Here is a 16,408-nt window from a genome sequence, read left to right on the forward strand (position 1 = left end):
TATCGGGATTCGATTTGATTCAATTCAATTTGCCATTGCAAAACAATGGCAAAACTAATTGAATCAAATCGAATCCCGATCGGACTTGTCGGATTTAATCAGATCGTAAATAGAATCATAATCGAATCGTACAAAGAAATTGTATCGTGTAGATGGGGCTTAACAGAAGGTATTTGCAATTTTTCAGGTTGGAGTGAGCTCTGTGGTGTCCCACAGTGCATCACTGCTGAATATGCAAATCATCCCTTCAGTTTTAAGAAGGCAAACTTTTGATTTCCATAGCATTTTAGTAAGGAAGCTTTTTGGTCTCTTTCAGCCACTTACACACTCCTGGGAGTTCTGATTCACCATGAGCTTGCTGTAACTCTGGGTGTTTCAAGTCCTACCCCATAGAGCCACATTAATCCATGCCATGCACTGATGAGGATGAACTAATCCGAAAAAAGTTTGTATGCATGTTGGGTTAGTTTGGTTCTATAACATTAATAAGCTGACACTTCATTGCATTCCAGGAGTTCTGGAGGTGTGTTTAGCTATCAGGGACAACTAAGAGATGATTTGCATATTCAACAGTGATGCACTGTGAGACACCTCAGAGCTCACTCCAACCTGAATTATCGTAAATACCTTCAGTTTTAATAAGGCAAACTTTTGTTTTGCATTACATTGTAGTAAGAGGTCTTTTTTTGTCCTTTTTAGCCTCTTACACACTCTTAGGAGTTCTGGTTCACCATGAGCTTGCTGGGCAATCTGTAACTCTGTTTGGTAACTTGAATGTGCTCAGGCCTTGGGTGCTAGGCGTGTGAAATGTAAAGGTGCCCATACACACATTGACTTTCCCATTTGATTTCCTGCAGATCTGATCACTTTGATCTGTAGTCAGTGCTCCTCAGTCCTCAGTATATGGTGGAGTACTAATAAGCTCTTAGCAGAGATGGTTAGGAGTGCAGAATTCAGCGGAAAGCCTCTGGGTAGTCTAGAGGCTTCCTGTATCTTACACCCCACCTTTCCTGCACTGGGTCCCTTGGATTCTTCAGTTTGTCAGTCCCACTGTGAATGAGCATGTAAGTACTGGGCATGCGCAAGTAGGATCCATGCAAAGTCGATAGAACGGAGATGCGCCTGCATGCCTTATTTTCGTCCATGGCTGAACTTACACACTGAAGAGACCTACTCAACCGCTGGGTCGAATATGTAGAGAGGGACCCAGTGCTGGAACGGTGGAAAGTGTTATGGCCCTTTTCCATTGCTGTGTGTGATCACGCTGCGTTGCGATCGCGCAAGCAGCAATTGTCACTTGCTGCCGTTTGCATCATAGCCTTTGGGAATAAAGCTAAATTATGATGAGAATCAGCCAGCGATTGCGTTCAGGGAAAAAACAAATGTGCATTGAGGGAATTGAGCAATGCGATTTACATGTAAATCGTGTGCTCTTACGATCAGCAAAACGGCTGTGATCCGCTTTTTGAAATGGATCGCAGCTAGTGGAAAAGTGTCCTCAGAAGATGCAGGAAGCCTCTGAACTCTGAAGATGTGAAATGCATTGCCACAGGAAGTAGTTATGGCAAATTCTATACCTGCATTTAAAGGGGGTTTAAATGCTTTCCTTGCGTTGAAAGACATCCATGGCTACAATTACTAGGTAATGCCCAGTGATGTTGATCCAGGGATTTTATCTGATTGCCATCTGGAGTCGGGAAGGAATTTTTTCCCTTTTGGTGCTAATTGAACCATGCCTTTTAAGGGTTTTTCGCCTTCCTCTGGATCAACAGAGATATATGAGGTAGCAGGCTGGTGTTGTACTTTGTTCTCTGGTTGAACTCGATGGACGTACCGTATATACTCGTGTATAAGCCGACTTGAGTATAAGCCGACCACCCAATCTTTACCCCAAAAAAACTGGGAAAAATGATTGACTCGGGTATAAGCCGAGGGTGGAAAGTGCATTAACCACTGGCCGACCAAGTGGTTTCCCATTGATCTGTGCTGGGTGGGCTCTTCAGCCCCCTGCACAGATCGTATTGAAGGCAGGGCGATCAGACTTCCCCCCCCCCTTTTTTCCCCACTAGAGGGATGTCCTGCTGGGGGGGTCTGATCGCCGCCGCTCTGCTGTGCCTTGCGGGGGGGGGGGGGGGGGGCTCCTCAAAACCCCCCTCCGCAGCGCTATTCCCCCCTCCCTCTCCTTCCCTCCCTCTCCCTGGCTCTGTGGGCGGTACAGGACGGCGATACGTCCTGTACCGCCTCTGATAGGCCGGGGATCGTTAATCTCCTTTACGGCGCTGCTGCAGCGCGTGCAGTGTAAACTCCGTGGATTTCTTCCCCACGTGTTTACATTTCGCCTGCGAGCCGCGATCGGAGGCTCGCAGGCAGTTCAGGAAGACACCCTCCGTGAACTGACATGGAACGGCCGCTCGTGTTTCCATGGAAACCCGCTGAAAACCAGTTTACGCCAATCGACGTTAGCTGGTCGTCAAGAGGTTAAGTGGACCTGAACTCAGAACTTCCTCTCTGCTCTAAAAGATATCCAACAGCATAATAACCTTTAAAAAAAACTGAATTACAACTTGTGCTTAGCCACAGAAGTGGAAATGAAGACAGGCTAAACTCTCTAAAAACATACAGGGTGCATGAGAGGGAATTAAACAGGCTAAACTCTCTAAAAACATACAGGGTGCACGAGAGGGATTTAGACAGGCTAAACTCTCTAAAAACATACAGGGTGCATGAGAGGGAATTAGACAGGCTAAACTCTCTAAAAACATACAGGGTGCATGAGAGGGAATTAGACAGACTAAAGTCTCTGAAAATATACAGGGTGTATGAGAGGGAATTACACAGCCTAAACTTTTTAAATACATACATGGTGCATTTCACGCCCTCTGTCCTTTGAAAGAATTTAGGTCCACTCAGCCAACTAGCTCAGCCCGGCCGCATAAGTCCCGCCCACCGCTGCCATTGCCATGTGTTGTGAAGCAATACGATTGTTTCCTTGTTATCCCCCACCCTCCGTGCGCTGCCTAGGAATATGTCCTGCAGCCCTCTCTATCGCGTGTCCCGATCTGGGTATGCAGAGCTGGGGTGTGCGGTGCGCGCGTTTCACTTACCGATGCACGCATTGATTCCTCTCCAGGCCAGTCGCAGGCTCCTTGTTATGACGCCCTCTAGTGGCGCCTCTTATCATATGCATCACTAGTGGGCGTCATAACAAGGAGCCTGCGACTGGCCTGGAGAGGAATCAATGCATGCATCGGTAAGTAAAACGCAGGCACCGCACACCCCAGCTCTGCATACCCAGACCGGGACACGGGATAGAGAGGGCTGCAGGACATATTCCTATGAGGCAGTACACGGAGCGTGGGGGATAACAAGGTAGCAATCGTACCACTTTACAACGTGGCGGCAGGGGGCGAGGCTTATGCGGCCACATTGAACTGGTATTTAAACATTGCGGCGCAAGATGCAGGGACGGGGGCACCACAAAAACTATTGACTCGTGTATAGGCCGAGACCCCCACTTTGGGGGCAAATTTTTTGCCTCAAAAACTCGGCTTATACTCGAGTATATACGGTATGTCTTTTTACAACCCAAATAACTATGTAACTACGTAATATCCAGAAGCTTCCCACTACTGAGGTGAGTATCCTCTTTTTTTTTTTTTTTTTTTTCAGATGACTTGAGGATTGGTTTAAGTATACTGTAAGTACATTAATACTTTAACTGAATTTTGTTTTTCTACATTTAAAAATAGTGTATCTGTGGTCACCTATACAGCTGAGTTTATGCAGATATATGGCTATATTATGCCTGTGTACACTACAGTCATTATTATGGTTATCCATTCCCTGGTCTTTTTGTTACTATCTATCATTTACCACCTAACCACAGCTCTGCACATTCTTGTACGAAGACGGATATTTCATGTCTATTTTGTGAGGCAATATGCGTCTTTGTAAAGTACCCTGTGTGTTATGATGAATTGGGTGGAACATCCTGCCCACTGCATTACTGAACAATACTGAATAAAAGATTGCTGTGGTGTCTCATTCAGGGTCAAACAGGACAATTGCCTCAGGTCCCAGATTCTCAGAGAAACACTGTTTTATTAAAAAAAAAACATGTTTTATATAATACAGAGTCTGTTTCTTAAACAGAATGTTTCAAATCCGTTTCAAAACAACAGGAAAGAATAAAACATTAAAGTGAATATAAGAGATTTTATCATTTGTTTCAAGAAGAAGGAGTTTTTTTCCCTTTCCACAATGTACCCAAGGATAGCCGAGAACGGGTGATGGCCCACAACAGAAATCATAAAAGCTAAAGCCTGATCATTAATTATCCGCCACCTCACACCATCACCATCAGTGCTTTCTTACCAACAGCAGGCCTTGTAATGTAAATATCGGATTATTGTTATGTATAATTATTGTTATTAATATGTAATTATTATTTTATTAGTGCAGTACTAAGACATATTTTATTCATTAGTTAAGTGAACATGAAATATTACTTATGAATATTTTATATTTAGCACATGCTGCCTGCAGGTGAAGCAAGCAGAAACTCAGATTGATATTCCTTGCCTTATTTTATGGGGATCAAATTCCATTTACCCACTGCTCTGTGTTTATTATGCAGCCTTCAACCTTACCCTGCATTGCAAACACTCCAATCTAATCCGAAAGGTTTCTGCTGCAATAAATCTTATCTCAGTCAGCCTGACTCTATTTGGTACATTCCCGATGAGAAGGAAGCTTGTCATCTCCCCTTACACATTATTGCTCCTCTTTCATTGGCTGATTGCAGTTCAGTGAGCTGCTGAAATCTGATCTATGCTGTACTCACATGCTTACAAAGCAAGCTAGATATGACAGTGCAGTTTTTAGGAGGAAAAAAAAGGTAAGAGATAAAATGACATCAGGATTGTCTGCAGTCAGAGGGAATAAAAATGGAAAATGCCAGGAATTTAACTATATAAAATTCACTGAAATCAAACATGGAAAGTACAATACATATGTTATGTAAGTAGAACAAGTATTTATATACTTATATACGTGTTTTTTCCTGGGATAGTATGGCTGTCCCTTCTGCTTTAAAAAAAAAGTGGTTTTAGTACTGCAGAAATACTAGTGCTTTTTTCAGATTTCATATTTGGGACTTGTATTGTAAAGGCATGTCTTTATTATAGCCAAGCCCTGTAAAGCCCTGTACTGATATCTAGAGCTCAGCAATATATACCATAGTAGTTGAGGATCCATGCCGATATCTAGAGCTTGGCTATATAGCAGTCAAGCCCCAGTGCTGCATATCTGATATCCAGTGCTCCCAGGCACAGCATAAACGATAGCTGACACTCAGCTACACTATAGCCAAGCACCTTCTATTGAATAGGTGAGAGTCAGTGCCCAAAACAAGCATCCAGTGCCCCATAACCGCATACTTTAATTGCAGTCAATGGCAGTACCTAGAATAACCGACACACTGAATTCAGCTGGCCTGCCATATTTTTATGCATGGTAATCATATTATGTGATTGCAACTTTTCAGAGAGGAAAACTGATGTACCAGGTAATGTCCTTGTTTCCCTATGGCTCAAGTGGGCGATGTTACAGTTTAACTGTGTGCTGACCAGAAAGCTGTTATGGGTAATGGCCATTTTCAAAATGGAGGACGGAGAATTCCCTTGATCACAGTGGACAAACAGGACGCGGGAAAGGAGAAAGAGATTGAGGAGCAGACTACATGGAAGGTAAGTATGACTTGTGTATGCTTATATTGACTTTTCATTTTCAGTTCAGGTTTTCTTTAACAGGGCTGTGGATTTTGTAAAAAAATCATCCAACTCCGACTCCTCAGTGTATGAAATCAACGACTCCAACTCTGAATCCGAGTGCTGAAAATTGCCCCGACTCCTCGACTCCAACTCCGACTCCACAGCCCTGGAAAAAACACATATAATTTGAAATGAACCACAGGGAAACATGGACATTACCTTCACCTGGGCTGCACATCAGTTGTCCGTTTAGTTATAACTGACTGATAGCAACTGATTTAGTTTAAGAGAACCCTAAAAGTTACCAAATTCGCTGGAAAATGAATGCCACACTTTCTTCCAAGCTATTAATGTTGCGTTTTTCTCAGCAAAATCCAAATGAAATTACAAAGCAGTAAACAAGACTAAACCACAATTACATTTGTACTACTAGCCCAGTATTTCTCAACCCTGTCCCCGTGACTCCCCAGCCTAAAACATTTTTCTTAGATGCTAAATATACAAGTAATTTAATACTTTTTTCTGTGCCTACCAGGTAGTACAGTGTTGAAGTCTATAATGTTTTTCATACCTTCTACTGCATTTGCAAAGAGATCCATCCGTAGTCATTGTGGTTAATAATTTAATTAATAGCCCAAACAGAGAGGTGGACAGAGTTCATCATGAAGCCTGGGGCAGATACTTTTTGACTTACCTAATCAGTTTATTCATGACTAGCAGCTCCTGCTAAGTAAACAGATAGCAGTCTGTAGGTTTCGTCCTGCTCTGTCTGGTTTCTGCTTGGTCACGTCTTTGTGCTGAGGTTACTAGTTCAGTAATCTTAAAATGCTACTGTACATAAGCATACTCATAATCATTGAAGAAACTGCTAGCAGTCACCGTGTTCTCAGTAGAGAGTCTATTATTTAAAAAAATAAACATTGAGAAAGTTAAAAAGCTAGAGCTGTAAATGCATTTTCAGTTGTAGAAGACTCTGTCACAAGTATAAAGCCACAAATAAATTTAGCACGCATTGAGATCATTCCTCCCTAGAGTATCTTGTTTCCTGATGATGTGTTTAATAATTTATCAGGATTACATTAATGCACAGTAATCTAACAGTTCCAGTATCTAAATAAAGACATTTAAATATATAAGACTATGTAACAATCTTAAAGAGGCACCACCACAACATATAGTAGAATGTAATACATTATTCAGGATGCCCAATTTTACATGAATTAACCTGGTTTTAATATCAGAAACAGATCCTTTATGTACACTATATATATTTCTGTATATTGGTATGTAGCTCCACCCTCCCAGTGAGGTTTAGTTTAGAATATTTACCATATATACTTGAATACAAGTTGACCTCGTGTATAAGTCAACTCCGATATTCAACCCCCCTTAAGCTGGAATATATTTTATTGACTCAATTATAAGTCTACCCAGCAAAGCTAATGGCTGCACTTGGGGCCCAGGAGGGGTTAAGGACTGCACTGCATATAGTTTTGCAGCCATTAAACAATATAATCACATTACATGAGTTTTTCTCTATATAGTCTGTAAAGCTCAGCAGAAAGCATGTACATAATAATATCAAAATCGGTCATCAACGTTATGACATGAATAGAACATACAACCCAATTTCCCAAGCTGCATCAGCAGTATGATGTTGCTTGACAACATGGAGAAACATGAAGATGTTGTGAAAGTGATGGTCACTTAGGTGTTCTTTCTTACTTTAGATGTGCTCTCCTTTGTACCTGAATGGAAAAACTGTTTTAAAGCGGACCTGAACTCAGTACTTCCTCTCTGCTATAAAAGCATAATAACCTTCAAAGAAAAACATTTCTTTGTTACGGCTAATATACATTTGCAGTGTGTCTACTTTCTGCTTTCATGAAAGCAGACATATTGTTAACATCCTGTGCTTACCAATTACCTCTCTGCCGTGGCAGGTAACTGATACAGCTGAGGGACAAAATGACAACTTCTGCTTAGTCACAGATGAGGGGGAATTACAAAGGCTAAACTCTCTAAATACATACAGGGTACATTTCTATATGTTTTCCTTCTTCCTGTTCAAAAGTACAGGTTCACTCATGTAAAGTGCATCAAACATACAGCTGAGGCTGTATGCCAATGATGTGGAATTGCATCATTTGAAAATCACAGTTCATGGTAACTTCTAGGCAAAATAAATATCCTGAAGTATATTATAGGGCATTGTAGGGCTTCCAAGCCAAGATGTTATATTCTGCAGCTTTCTAAATAGACCTTTTAGTTTTTTCTGGTCAAGACATTACTAGCTGCTTTGTCCACAGCTCTTGAGTATCTGTAGGCCGCAGGCTTTTCCCAGCTCTGTTTCTGTGTAGGACCTGTGTGAACCCTGTTTTAGCATTTGCAGACATTATTTCATTGCAATGCTATTCCCCAAAATGAAGTATTGTTCAACACAATTTAAACATGAATAAACCAGAGCTAGAGATGGAAAGAATTAAAGTGGTGCCCAGCCAAAGTGGGCATCCATTTTCCATGCATTCAGAACTGCATACACTAGGAGTACTATATCAAAACTGTAAATGAATGAGTCCCTTCACAGCACTGTGCTTACATTGTTTTTTTGCCAATGCATCAAAATAAGGGGAGGATTGTGTGTGTGGAATTTTTAGCACTATTGTGCATTCGCCCTCTGTGTCTTGACAGCTGATCTCTTTCATTTGGAACTGGCATTCTCAACATACAGTAGTTTATTGTATAATGTTAAATTGGTCATTTGAAGCTAGGATTTTCTTCTCATTATTCTTATATTATTCATTGGCGTTTTTCGTGAATCCCTCTGAATAGATCCTTTATTATCTGTTACTATGATGTATGGATTGCAACGTACCAACTTAATAGTACCATCAGTGTCTTGAGATTTGTGACTGAAAGGTTATTGATGCCAGTATGCAAGATATGTCTCATTCCGCTTAACATGTTACAATGTAAAGCTCTGCGGATAACAGTGAAAATATTCAAAGTAGTGAAGTAGCAGCGGCAGCAACCCCTCAGACACCTGTCATCTGATATCTGACATTCTCACACAGGTTGGGATGACTCACATGACAAGGAGTAGGACTAGCTGACTAATGTCCTGCATGTTCTTGCTGTGCTGTCTTATTTAAATTACACTAAATCACGCTCCTTTCTGGCTGAAGTTAATTTAGTGTCCAGGATAAGTGTTATAATTATTGTCTTTTTCCACTCTCAATGGCTTTGGAGGGGGCTAGCAGTGTTGGTGTTGGTACCTAATATCCAAGTTTGCCTTCATTTTTGCGTTTTAAAGCTTTTTACAGGTAGATCTTTAACAGTTGGGCGCAGACTTTTATGAGATAAGCTGAATTGTATATAAGCATCCATGGAGGCTTTAGACACTAAGGAAATGTATTTATAGATTATTATGTACAGCATCAATGCTGTATTGTGATGTGTATGTCAAAAGTTAGTATTAGAACTCTTGTGCTCATGTATATTTTTTACATGTTAGGTTTTGAGTTTCCTGTTTCTTTTATGTGTTGTGTTTCCTGTTACTTTTCCTGTACTTCCTGTCTCTCCAGCAATTTGCCCACAGCAGGAAGATAGCCCAGCCTTTTATATTTTCAGAGCTTACATTGGGATCTGTGTAACAAATATAGGTGTCATAATTGCATGATTTGAAGGCTAGACTTTACCTCCAAAGAAGAAGCGCAACATGTCAACTGTTAACTTATGTTGACTGTGTTAATTACTATTCTCCCTCCAGTTCACCATAGATAGTGGGGAAAGACGTAATTCGGCTGCCAGCTGTTGCTGGCGACTGAATTATGCTGTTTTTATAGTAACTTGTGCTCTGTCTTTTGACAGTGTCCAAATTACTGTCTGAGTGCCACTTTAGCTGTAATTCCTATTACGGCCTATGGCGGCACCGGCTGCAGCGAAATCTCCGGCGGTACTTTTACATGATTTGCCTTGTGTGGGACGCCTTCTGCATGTTCTCCCTTTCTATAGAACAAAAATAGTCTGCTTCGCAGGGAGCTCATCAGTCAGTATGTACCGAGATCTTTTAAAACTGTCATCCAAAATGATCACTAATAATTGTTTGGGGTGACAATATTTGAGTGGGTACATTGGTTTTGAAATTAGCATTTATTATTTTCTCATCTCATTGTAAATAATGACATGTCCGGAGGTTCTTCAAAAACTTCAACTAATACTGACATCCAGATGCCCATTGTGTAGTGAGCGTGGGGAGGGACATAGGAAGGATTCAGTTTTGTGCAATTTCACAATAGCAAGTAATAGTCAAAGTAAGAAACATTTGCTCTCCAGTCCTTTAAATCTCCTTGCAGTGGATGAGAGCTCCTAATCAAGTGAAGGGGATTAATGAAGGATTCACTTTTGAAAAAAAAATGCCATTGTTAGTGCTGGCTTGTATTTTGTATTTGAGTCCACAAAGCCAGTACATTGTCTGTGAACAACTTCATTTCCTGTTACACGGCCAAATATCCGATGGAACAAAATTATTCCAAGCACTGCATCCAAAAAATAAAACCCAGAAATGTGATAAACAGCGTTTTGTTGTAAATCTTTATTACTGATTTTTATTTAACTGTGTACAAAGTTTTGTTAGAAGCCTATGCTAATTTTCCTGATGCTAACCTTTAGATGTCCAAACAAGTTATCCGTTTTGAATTAATGGAAATATTGCACATATAAGCATTTAGTGTAAAAGTGTATTTTAACTAGTTATCACCCCACCCCCCCCCACCCCCCAGGCAGTATATCTATATGCTACAGGACTTCATCTAAAGTCAACATCCTCCTGGAGAAATACTGATTGTGGCAACTACACACCAACTGTCCCCTCCCTTGTCAGTGAGTAGAAAACATTTAACCCTTCCCACACCATCTTCAGTGTACCTTTCATCGGCCTGCACTCTATTACAGAGTTAAATGTCATTGCTCTGGTTTTAGCAAGGCTTGGTGTACAGAGGCGCCAGAGTAGAATAAAAACGTTTAAAAACCGTCTAAGAGAGGGGGATGTTCAGGTGGACTTACCTCCCTCAAAAATATAAAACTCAATTGAGTCACAATATATCAATACAAAAATATTTTATTGAACTCCACTTAGTGCAACGCGTTTCGCAGGTGTGGTCCTGCTTCATCAGGCAAACAGGAGTATAACTCAATGGGTCTAGATGCAGAAGTGAGCGCCTCTGTCAACAGACAAAGGTCAAACGGCAGGGGGTGGCCAGATGACCCCACAAGCGCTGTGGACCCATCTAATTGAGGGTCTTATCTAACGGTGAGTGGCCACTGCTTGGGGTGTGGTGGTGGTGTCTCACTGAAGTGGAGGAATTTTGCCTGACCCTGAGTAGGAGGAGTGACGTATACCACTTGGAGTGTGGAACGCAGTTTGCTGGTGTTCTTGTGCGCAGCCATTGTTTGAGACTTTAAATGTTTGTAAACTAGACCAAGGGCCACACCCAGATTAGGCACCAGAAACATTCAAACACATGACATACACTACAGGAGGCCTCCAGCTGTCTGTGTTTGGTGAAGTGAATCGTAAAGTGATCCAAGCATCATTTTTAACTCCCAGGGCAGCTCTATAGCAAATTAAAAATGCATTCTAAAGATGTGGTTTATTATTAAAAAAATCTTAAATTTTACTTTTACTTTTTACATTTAATGGTTAAAATCTTCTACCTCTTCCATCAATGCAAGGAAGACAGATTAGCAACAGATGATGGAAGGCAGATAAGAAATCACCTAATTAGACTTAATTGACCACAAACAAACCCTGAGTCTTCCCCACTGTACTTCAAACAGAAAACATTAAGGGGCCCATACATTGGTCGATTTCAGCCATCGATCGATCAATCTGTTCTATAGAATCGATTGATCAATCAGAAATCGATTCTGTCAAATTCCCCATTTGATCGATTTGTGCCCAATTTCAATCAATTTCGATCGATTTGATCTATCCGATAGGATAGAAAATCTGGCAGCAGATTGATGGCCCATAGAGTTGCATTGGATCTAATGGTCCAATGATGCATTTAGATTGAATTCCAATATATTTCCTTCTGAAATCTATTGGAAATTTGTTCCTAGTGTGTGGCACACATCAGATAGATTTCTGTCAGATTGGACTTGACAGGCATCTGCCAGAAATCTATCTGATGGTCCAATCTGCTGCAAATATATCAGTGTATGGCCACCTTAAGTCACACTTGAAGAATTTCACACCTAGCCTGGATAATGGCAGTGAATAGGTAGCAGGGGAGTGAACTACTTAAACATGGCAGCCCTTTCAGCTATTTGAAGACAGGAGCTGCTTAGATCCCTTTAATAGCACCTCATTCTTTTTACCACTGAACAAGCTCTAGAGTTGGGCAGTCCTCTCCCTTATGGATTTACATGAATTCACAAATACAAGCTGGTCATTTCTCACTTCTAAAACTTACATTGAGAAGTCATGTTCACTTTAGAAAAAAAGAGATTTTTTTTTAAAAATGCACATTTTACAAGTATTGCCGGTCTTTAGCTAGAATAACTTCATACGGCCTTTGGCCATGCAGTGAATTCCTGAGATATGTTGCCAAGCTTTGTTCTGGTGGAAGTTGACACATTGGCGTTCTGCTTGAATACATCTGTAATGAGTAGAATATGAAAGTGATAAGTCTGAGTGACACGGGTGATAACCATGACCTGAATCCCTCGTTATCGTCCCCGCGTTCCTTTGCTCAGGTTCATACTTATGGGTTGTGTTTATTTTTGGCGCTAAGATTATGCATGGAAAAATAAAGTGACCTCTTTGAGACACTCTTGAAGCTTAACATGAAAGGCCTTACTATGATGGCAACTCCTAAGGGAAGGGTTATTTGACTTTGTAAACGTGTTTTTTCTTACCAAAGTGCAAACTGAAAGGTATTTTTATATATATATAATGAGAAATTTGCAGGTTAAAAAAATGTCCTTGACTCATCATTCAGATTAGAAAAAAGCCTTGCTATTTATTTTTATCAAGCATTTTTTGCCATGTTTAGTTGTCATTGCATTTCCCACATTATAGGGTTTTATGACATTCAGTATTTTGACAATGTAGCCATGTAGCTGCATGAAGTGTATTGTGTTGACAAGAAAGGCACAATTCTCTTTTAAAAATATAAACTAACATTTTTTTAATCTATAAACTTGATAACATTATCTAGCTTAAATAAAGCAAATTAATTGATAACTCAGGGACATTGCAATGCATTTAGTACAGAATTTCTCTGTAAATGGGGGATTGCAGAGACTCTGAAGGAAAATCTTTCCGTGTTGAAGGCATGAGGACTGGAAGCGCTACCAATTTATATACCAAGACTGAATATTGTTGGGTATGTTAACGACTGTGTGGGGGATTCGCGACTAAGCAATATTTCAAGTTTTTATTTAAAAAACTGTATTTGCTTTTTCTGCCTTCATTTTATTGGTACAATTCAGCTTCCTCTATGAGCGGGATTGAATGATGTAAGAAGTGAAGGTGGAGCCCTGGTGTGATGATAAATGGGACTGATTGGACTGTAGCAAGCCACACCCTGATGAAGAACCAGTGGGCGGTTCGAAACGCATAGGTGGGCGGAGCTACAGCAGGCTGCGTGTTCAGTGGCATTCACATCAGCCGTGCTGCTGAATGGATTACCTCCACTCCTGATGACAAATCCCTGTCATGTCTGCCTCCATCGGTGAGCTGTTACAGGACAGCCATGAAGCAGGATCCAGAGGAAGGAGTGAACTGTCAGCGCTATAATATATTGGGTGAGATCAACCCCGTTTACATGGTACCATATTAAAGTCTTTCAGACAGTGCAGGCTGGTATTAGCTGGAACTTTATGGCTGCCAGGATTCCCTAACATTGGATGGTGACCTTGAAGGTGAACTTAATGGGGCCCCCAACTTAGTTTATAGCAGGACACAGAGCACTTTAGTGTGTGAATGCGCGGATGCATGAAATTGTGTGGTGTATTTTCTGGCCAGAGATTACTGCATAATATTTCTGCTCATCAATAGCTGAACACAAGAGACTGATTTACGTGGCTTACTGCTGCTTGTTGTTGTTTTTAATTGTGTGTACAATTGGTATTGGATCATTTATACTAAAATCGTCTTGTATTTTCTATATTGGAATTTTTCTATCACATATATTGAATTAAATGACGTATCCTTTGCAGACACAATGGCCTAGTGCTTGATTTGTTTTTTTTGTACAACTCAGCTGTTAACCTGGTCTCTGACGGGACATAGATTCCACCTCTTTGCGTCCCCGTGCTCCCGCTGCTCTGTCGCTGCTAACCTCAGCTATCTAAAGACAGCTGAGCTCTGTGTGCCGGTCAGGAGTCAATTTCACTGACTTCCGATGCTGTGATCACTGTCAGCCAATCACAGTGTTTACCACACAGCAGCTGAGAATGGGCTTGAGTCACTAAACCGTGATAACTAATATCACGGGCACGCAATTGTTTTTGCGCGCGTTTTCAAAATTTGTGATTGCGCGTGAAAATTTGCGATTGCGCGCAAAAACGCCGGTGCGGCCATGATATGAGTTATCACAGTTTAGTGAATCAAGCCCAAAAAGTGGATGCGGTCAGGGGATTAACTCTGATTTATCTGGTGTCTTCTCCGAGCTTCCACTTGAGTAATTTACATGGGTGAGTAGAGGAGGAGCTTGTATGCCTCACACATTTGATGTGCTCTCCTGCAAGCAGTACCTGATCTTAGCACAGGAAGACAGCTTTGCAAACCCAGTCAGGCAATATAAAATTGATAATACAAAAATGGTTTATGCACAATGCATACAATTTTGTGCACTGCATGTTATGCTGTATTCAACAAAATGTACTCTAAAAACACGAGCCTAAACTAGGGATTTCATGAAGATATATATCTTCAACTAAGTTAAACTAAATGGTCTGAAAAGATCTAGCCTCAGGAAAGAGTACAGTCATCCCAAGTAATACAAGTTGAAGCGTGTCTTTAATCCTCTCACAGATAGAACAAAACTACAAAGCATTTTCTAGTGACTGCTAAGATTCGCAGTTGTTGAAGATGTAGCCTTGGGTGACATTACTTGACCGTGAAAAGTCAGCATGTTTAGATGTAAGGGTGGTGCCTATTTACTGGAATAAATAGAATAACACTGTCTAAGCTGAATACCTCACTTGCTACTCACATACACACTGAAGAAAAGAAAACAAGTATGTAATTGAAATAAAGATACTGATATCCATGCTAGCAATATATTTTCATGCAGTTAAACCTGATAGCCAAACGTTCTTAACTTTGTGCCATCTCCTCCACTTAACTTCCCTTTTATGTACAAAATCTTCCTGAAGTACTAGTGATGTCATCACACTTGGACTTCCGGTGGGCAACGCGATGACTTTTTAATGGGGGCTGCCGTGCCAGCACTGTAACCTGACCTCCTGAAGTGTCTTCTGGGAGATGGCATGGTACATGTCCCATTCAACCTTTCTCTTGGCTGCTGCTAGAAGGATGTTGCAGCCACTAATCACTGCTTCCTGTTGTCTGAATGGAGGGGAGATTATGTGGCATGTCTTGCTCTGGTGTTTAGTGGGAGGGGAATGGACTGACCCGCCATTCAGCCTCCTTCCTGTTGTTTTCTGTATTGACAGTAGGACACTGCTGAGCTGTTACCCTTCCCTTTACCAGTTTGCAGCGTACAAAAAAAAAATCATTATCTTTTTCTCTAGTGAAAGCTTACAATAGTCTACAATGTAAGATGCAAGAATTTTGACTTCCTTGCTCCAAACTAATATTGGGTTTGATCAAGTACTTTTATATCTAGGACAACATATGATAGAAGATTCAAGGCTGATGCTTCTTCATGTCTCTCTCTTAATGACTCTTTCTATCCCTTTGCTCTTAATAAAAAACAAAACAACTCTTTTAGCCCATGGAAGGACCGTGATGTTCCAATCACATTATCCTTTTCATTACTTCAGTGTGCTTAGCAACAGGAATATAAGAAGCCTGTTGGTTGATAGGAGTCAGCTCAGGCCGTTCCTCCAGACTCTTTGATTTGATGCAGTTACCATGAAGAAACTCCTTAGTTGGAACTCACAGCACAGCCAAAATCTGTGTGATCTCTCGAACAGGACATGCTGCTGCTTTCTTTATCTGCCTGTCAGTAACCACAGATACTGTAGATCTGCAATGTTGCAAAGCTACTGTGTCATGTCTCAGTAATGAGACCACATGCAGCCCAAAAAAATGTGTAAATGTGAGGCTAGTTTATTTAAGTGTCTACAATAAGACTGTCTGTGTTACTAAGGTTGAAACTTTTGATATTTACAGGAAATGCAGCGGTCAATAAAAGGTATGGTTGAACCACTTGTTATTTTAAGACCAGATGTGACAGTAACTTTATAACGTTTTACTGTTGGTAGTGTATAGTAGTTTCTGGCCTTTATTCACAGGGAATACCTCATACTAGACTAACAGGTCAAGCAGTATTATAATTAGTATTTTATTTGTTTTATATTTTACTTTTATGTCACTTATGTTTGAATTGACCACACCTACTTTAAGTGAAAGTGAGAAATCGATCACATTTTAATTTTTT

At 40.7% G+C, this 16,408-nt stretch overlaps 1 protein-coding gene across 3 annotated transcripts in view; it reads left to right on the plus strand.

Annotated features, from left to right (window-relative positions):
* Window positions 1-16,408, plus strand: part of TGFBR2 (transforming growth factor beta receptor 2) — a 123,753-nt gene that overhangs the window by 15,997 nt on the left and 91,348 nt on the right. The window contains exon 1 of one of the 3 annotated variants that reach the window (XM_068236207.1): window positions 5,652-5,747. The exons of the other annotated variants lie outside the window; for them this stretch is intronic. Within the exon in view, the coding sequence (XP_068092308.1) occupies window positions 5,741-5,747 (7 nt within the window). The 5' untranslated portion in view covers window positions 5,652-5,740. Of the gene's footprint in view, window positions 1-5,651; window positions 5,748-16,408 lie in introns of those variants that run through there. 3 annotated transcript variants of the gene reach the window in all.

Source organism: Hyperolius riggenbachi, chromosome 5 (assembly GCF_040937935.1).
Source record: "Hyperolius riggenbachi isolate aHypRig1 chromosome 5, aHypRig1.pri, whole genome shotgun sequence".
NCBI lineage: Eukaryota > Metazoa > Chordata > Amphibia > Anura > Hyperoliidae > Hyperolius > Hyperolius riggenbachi.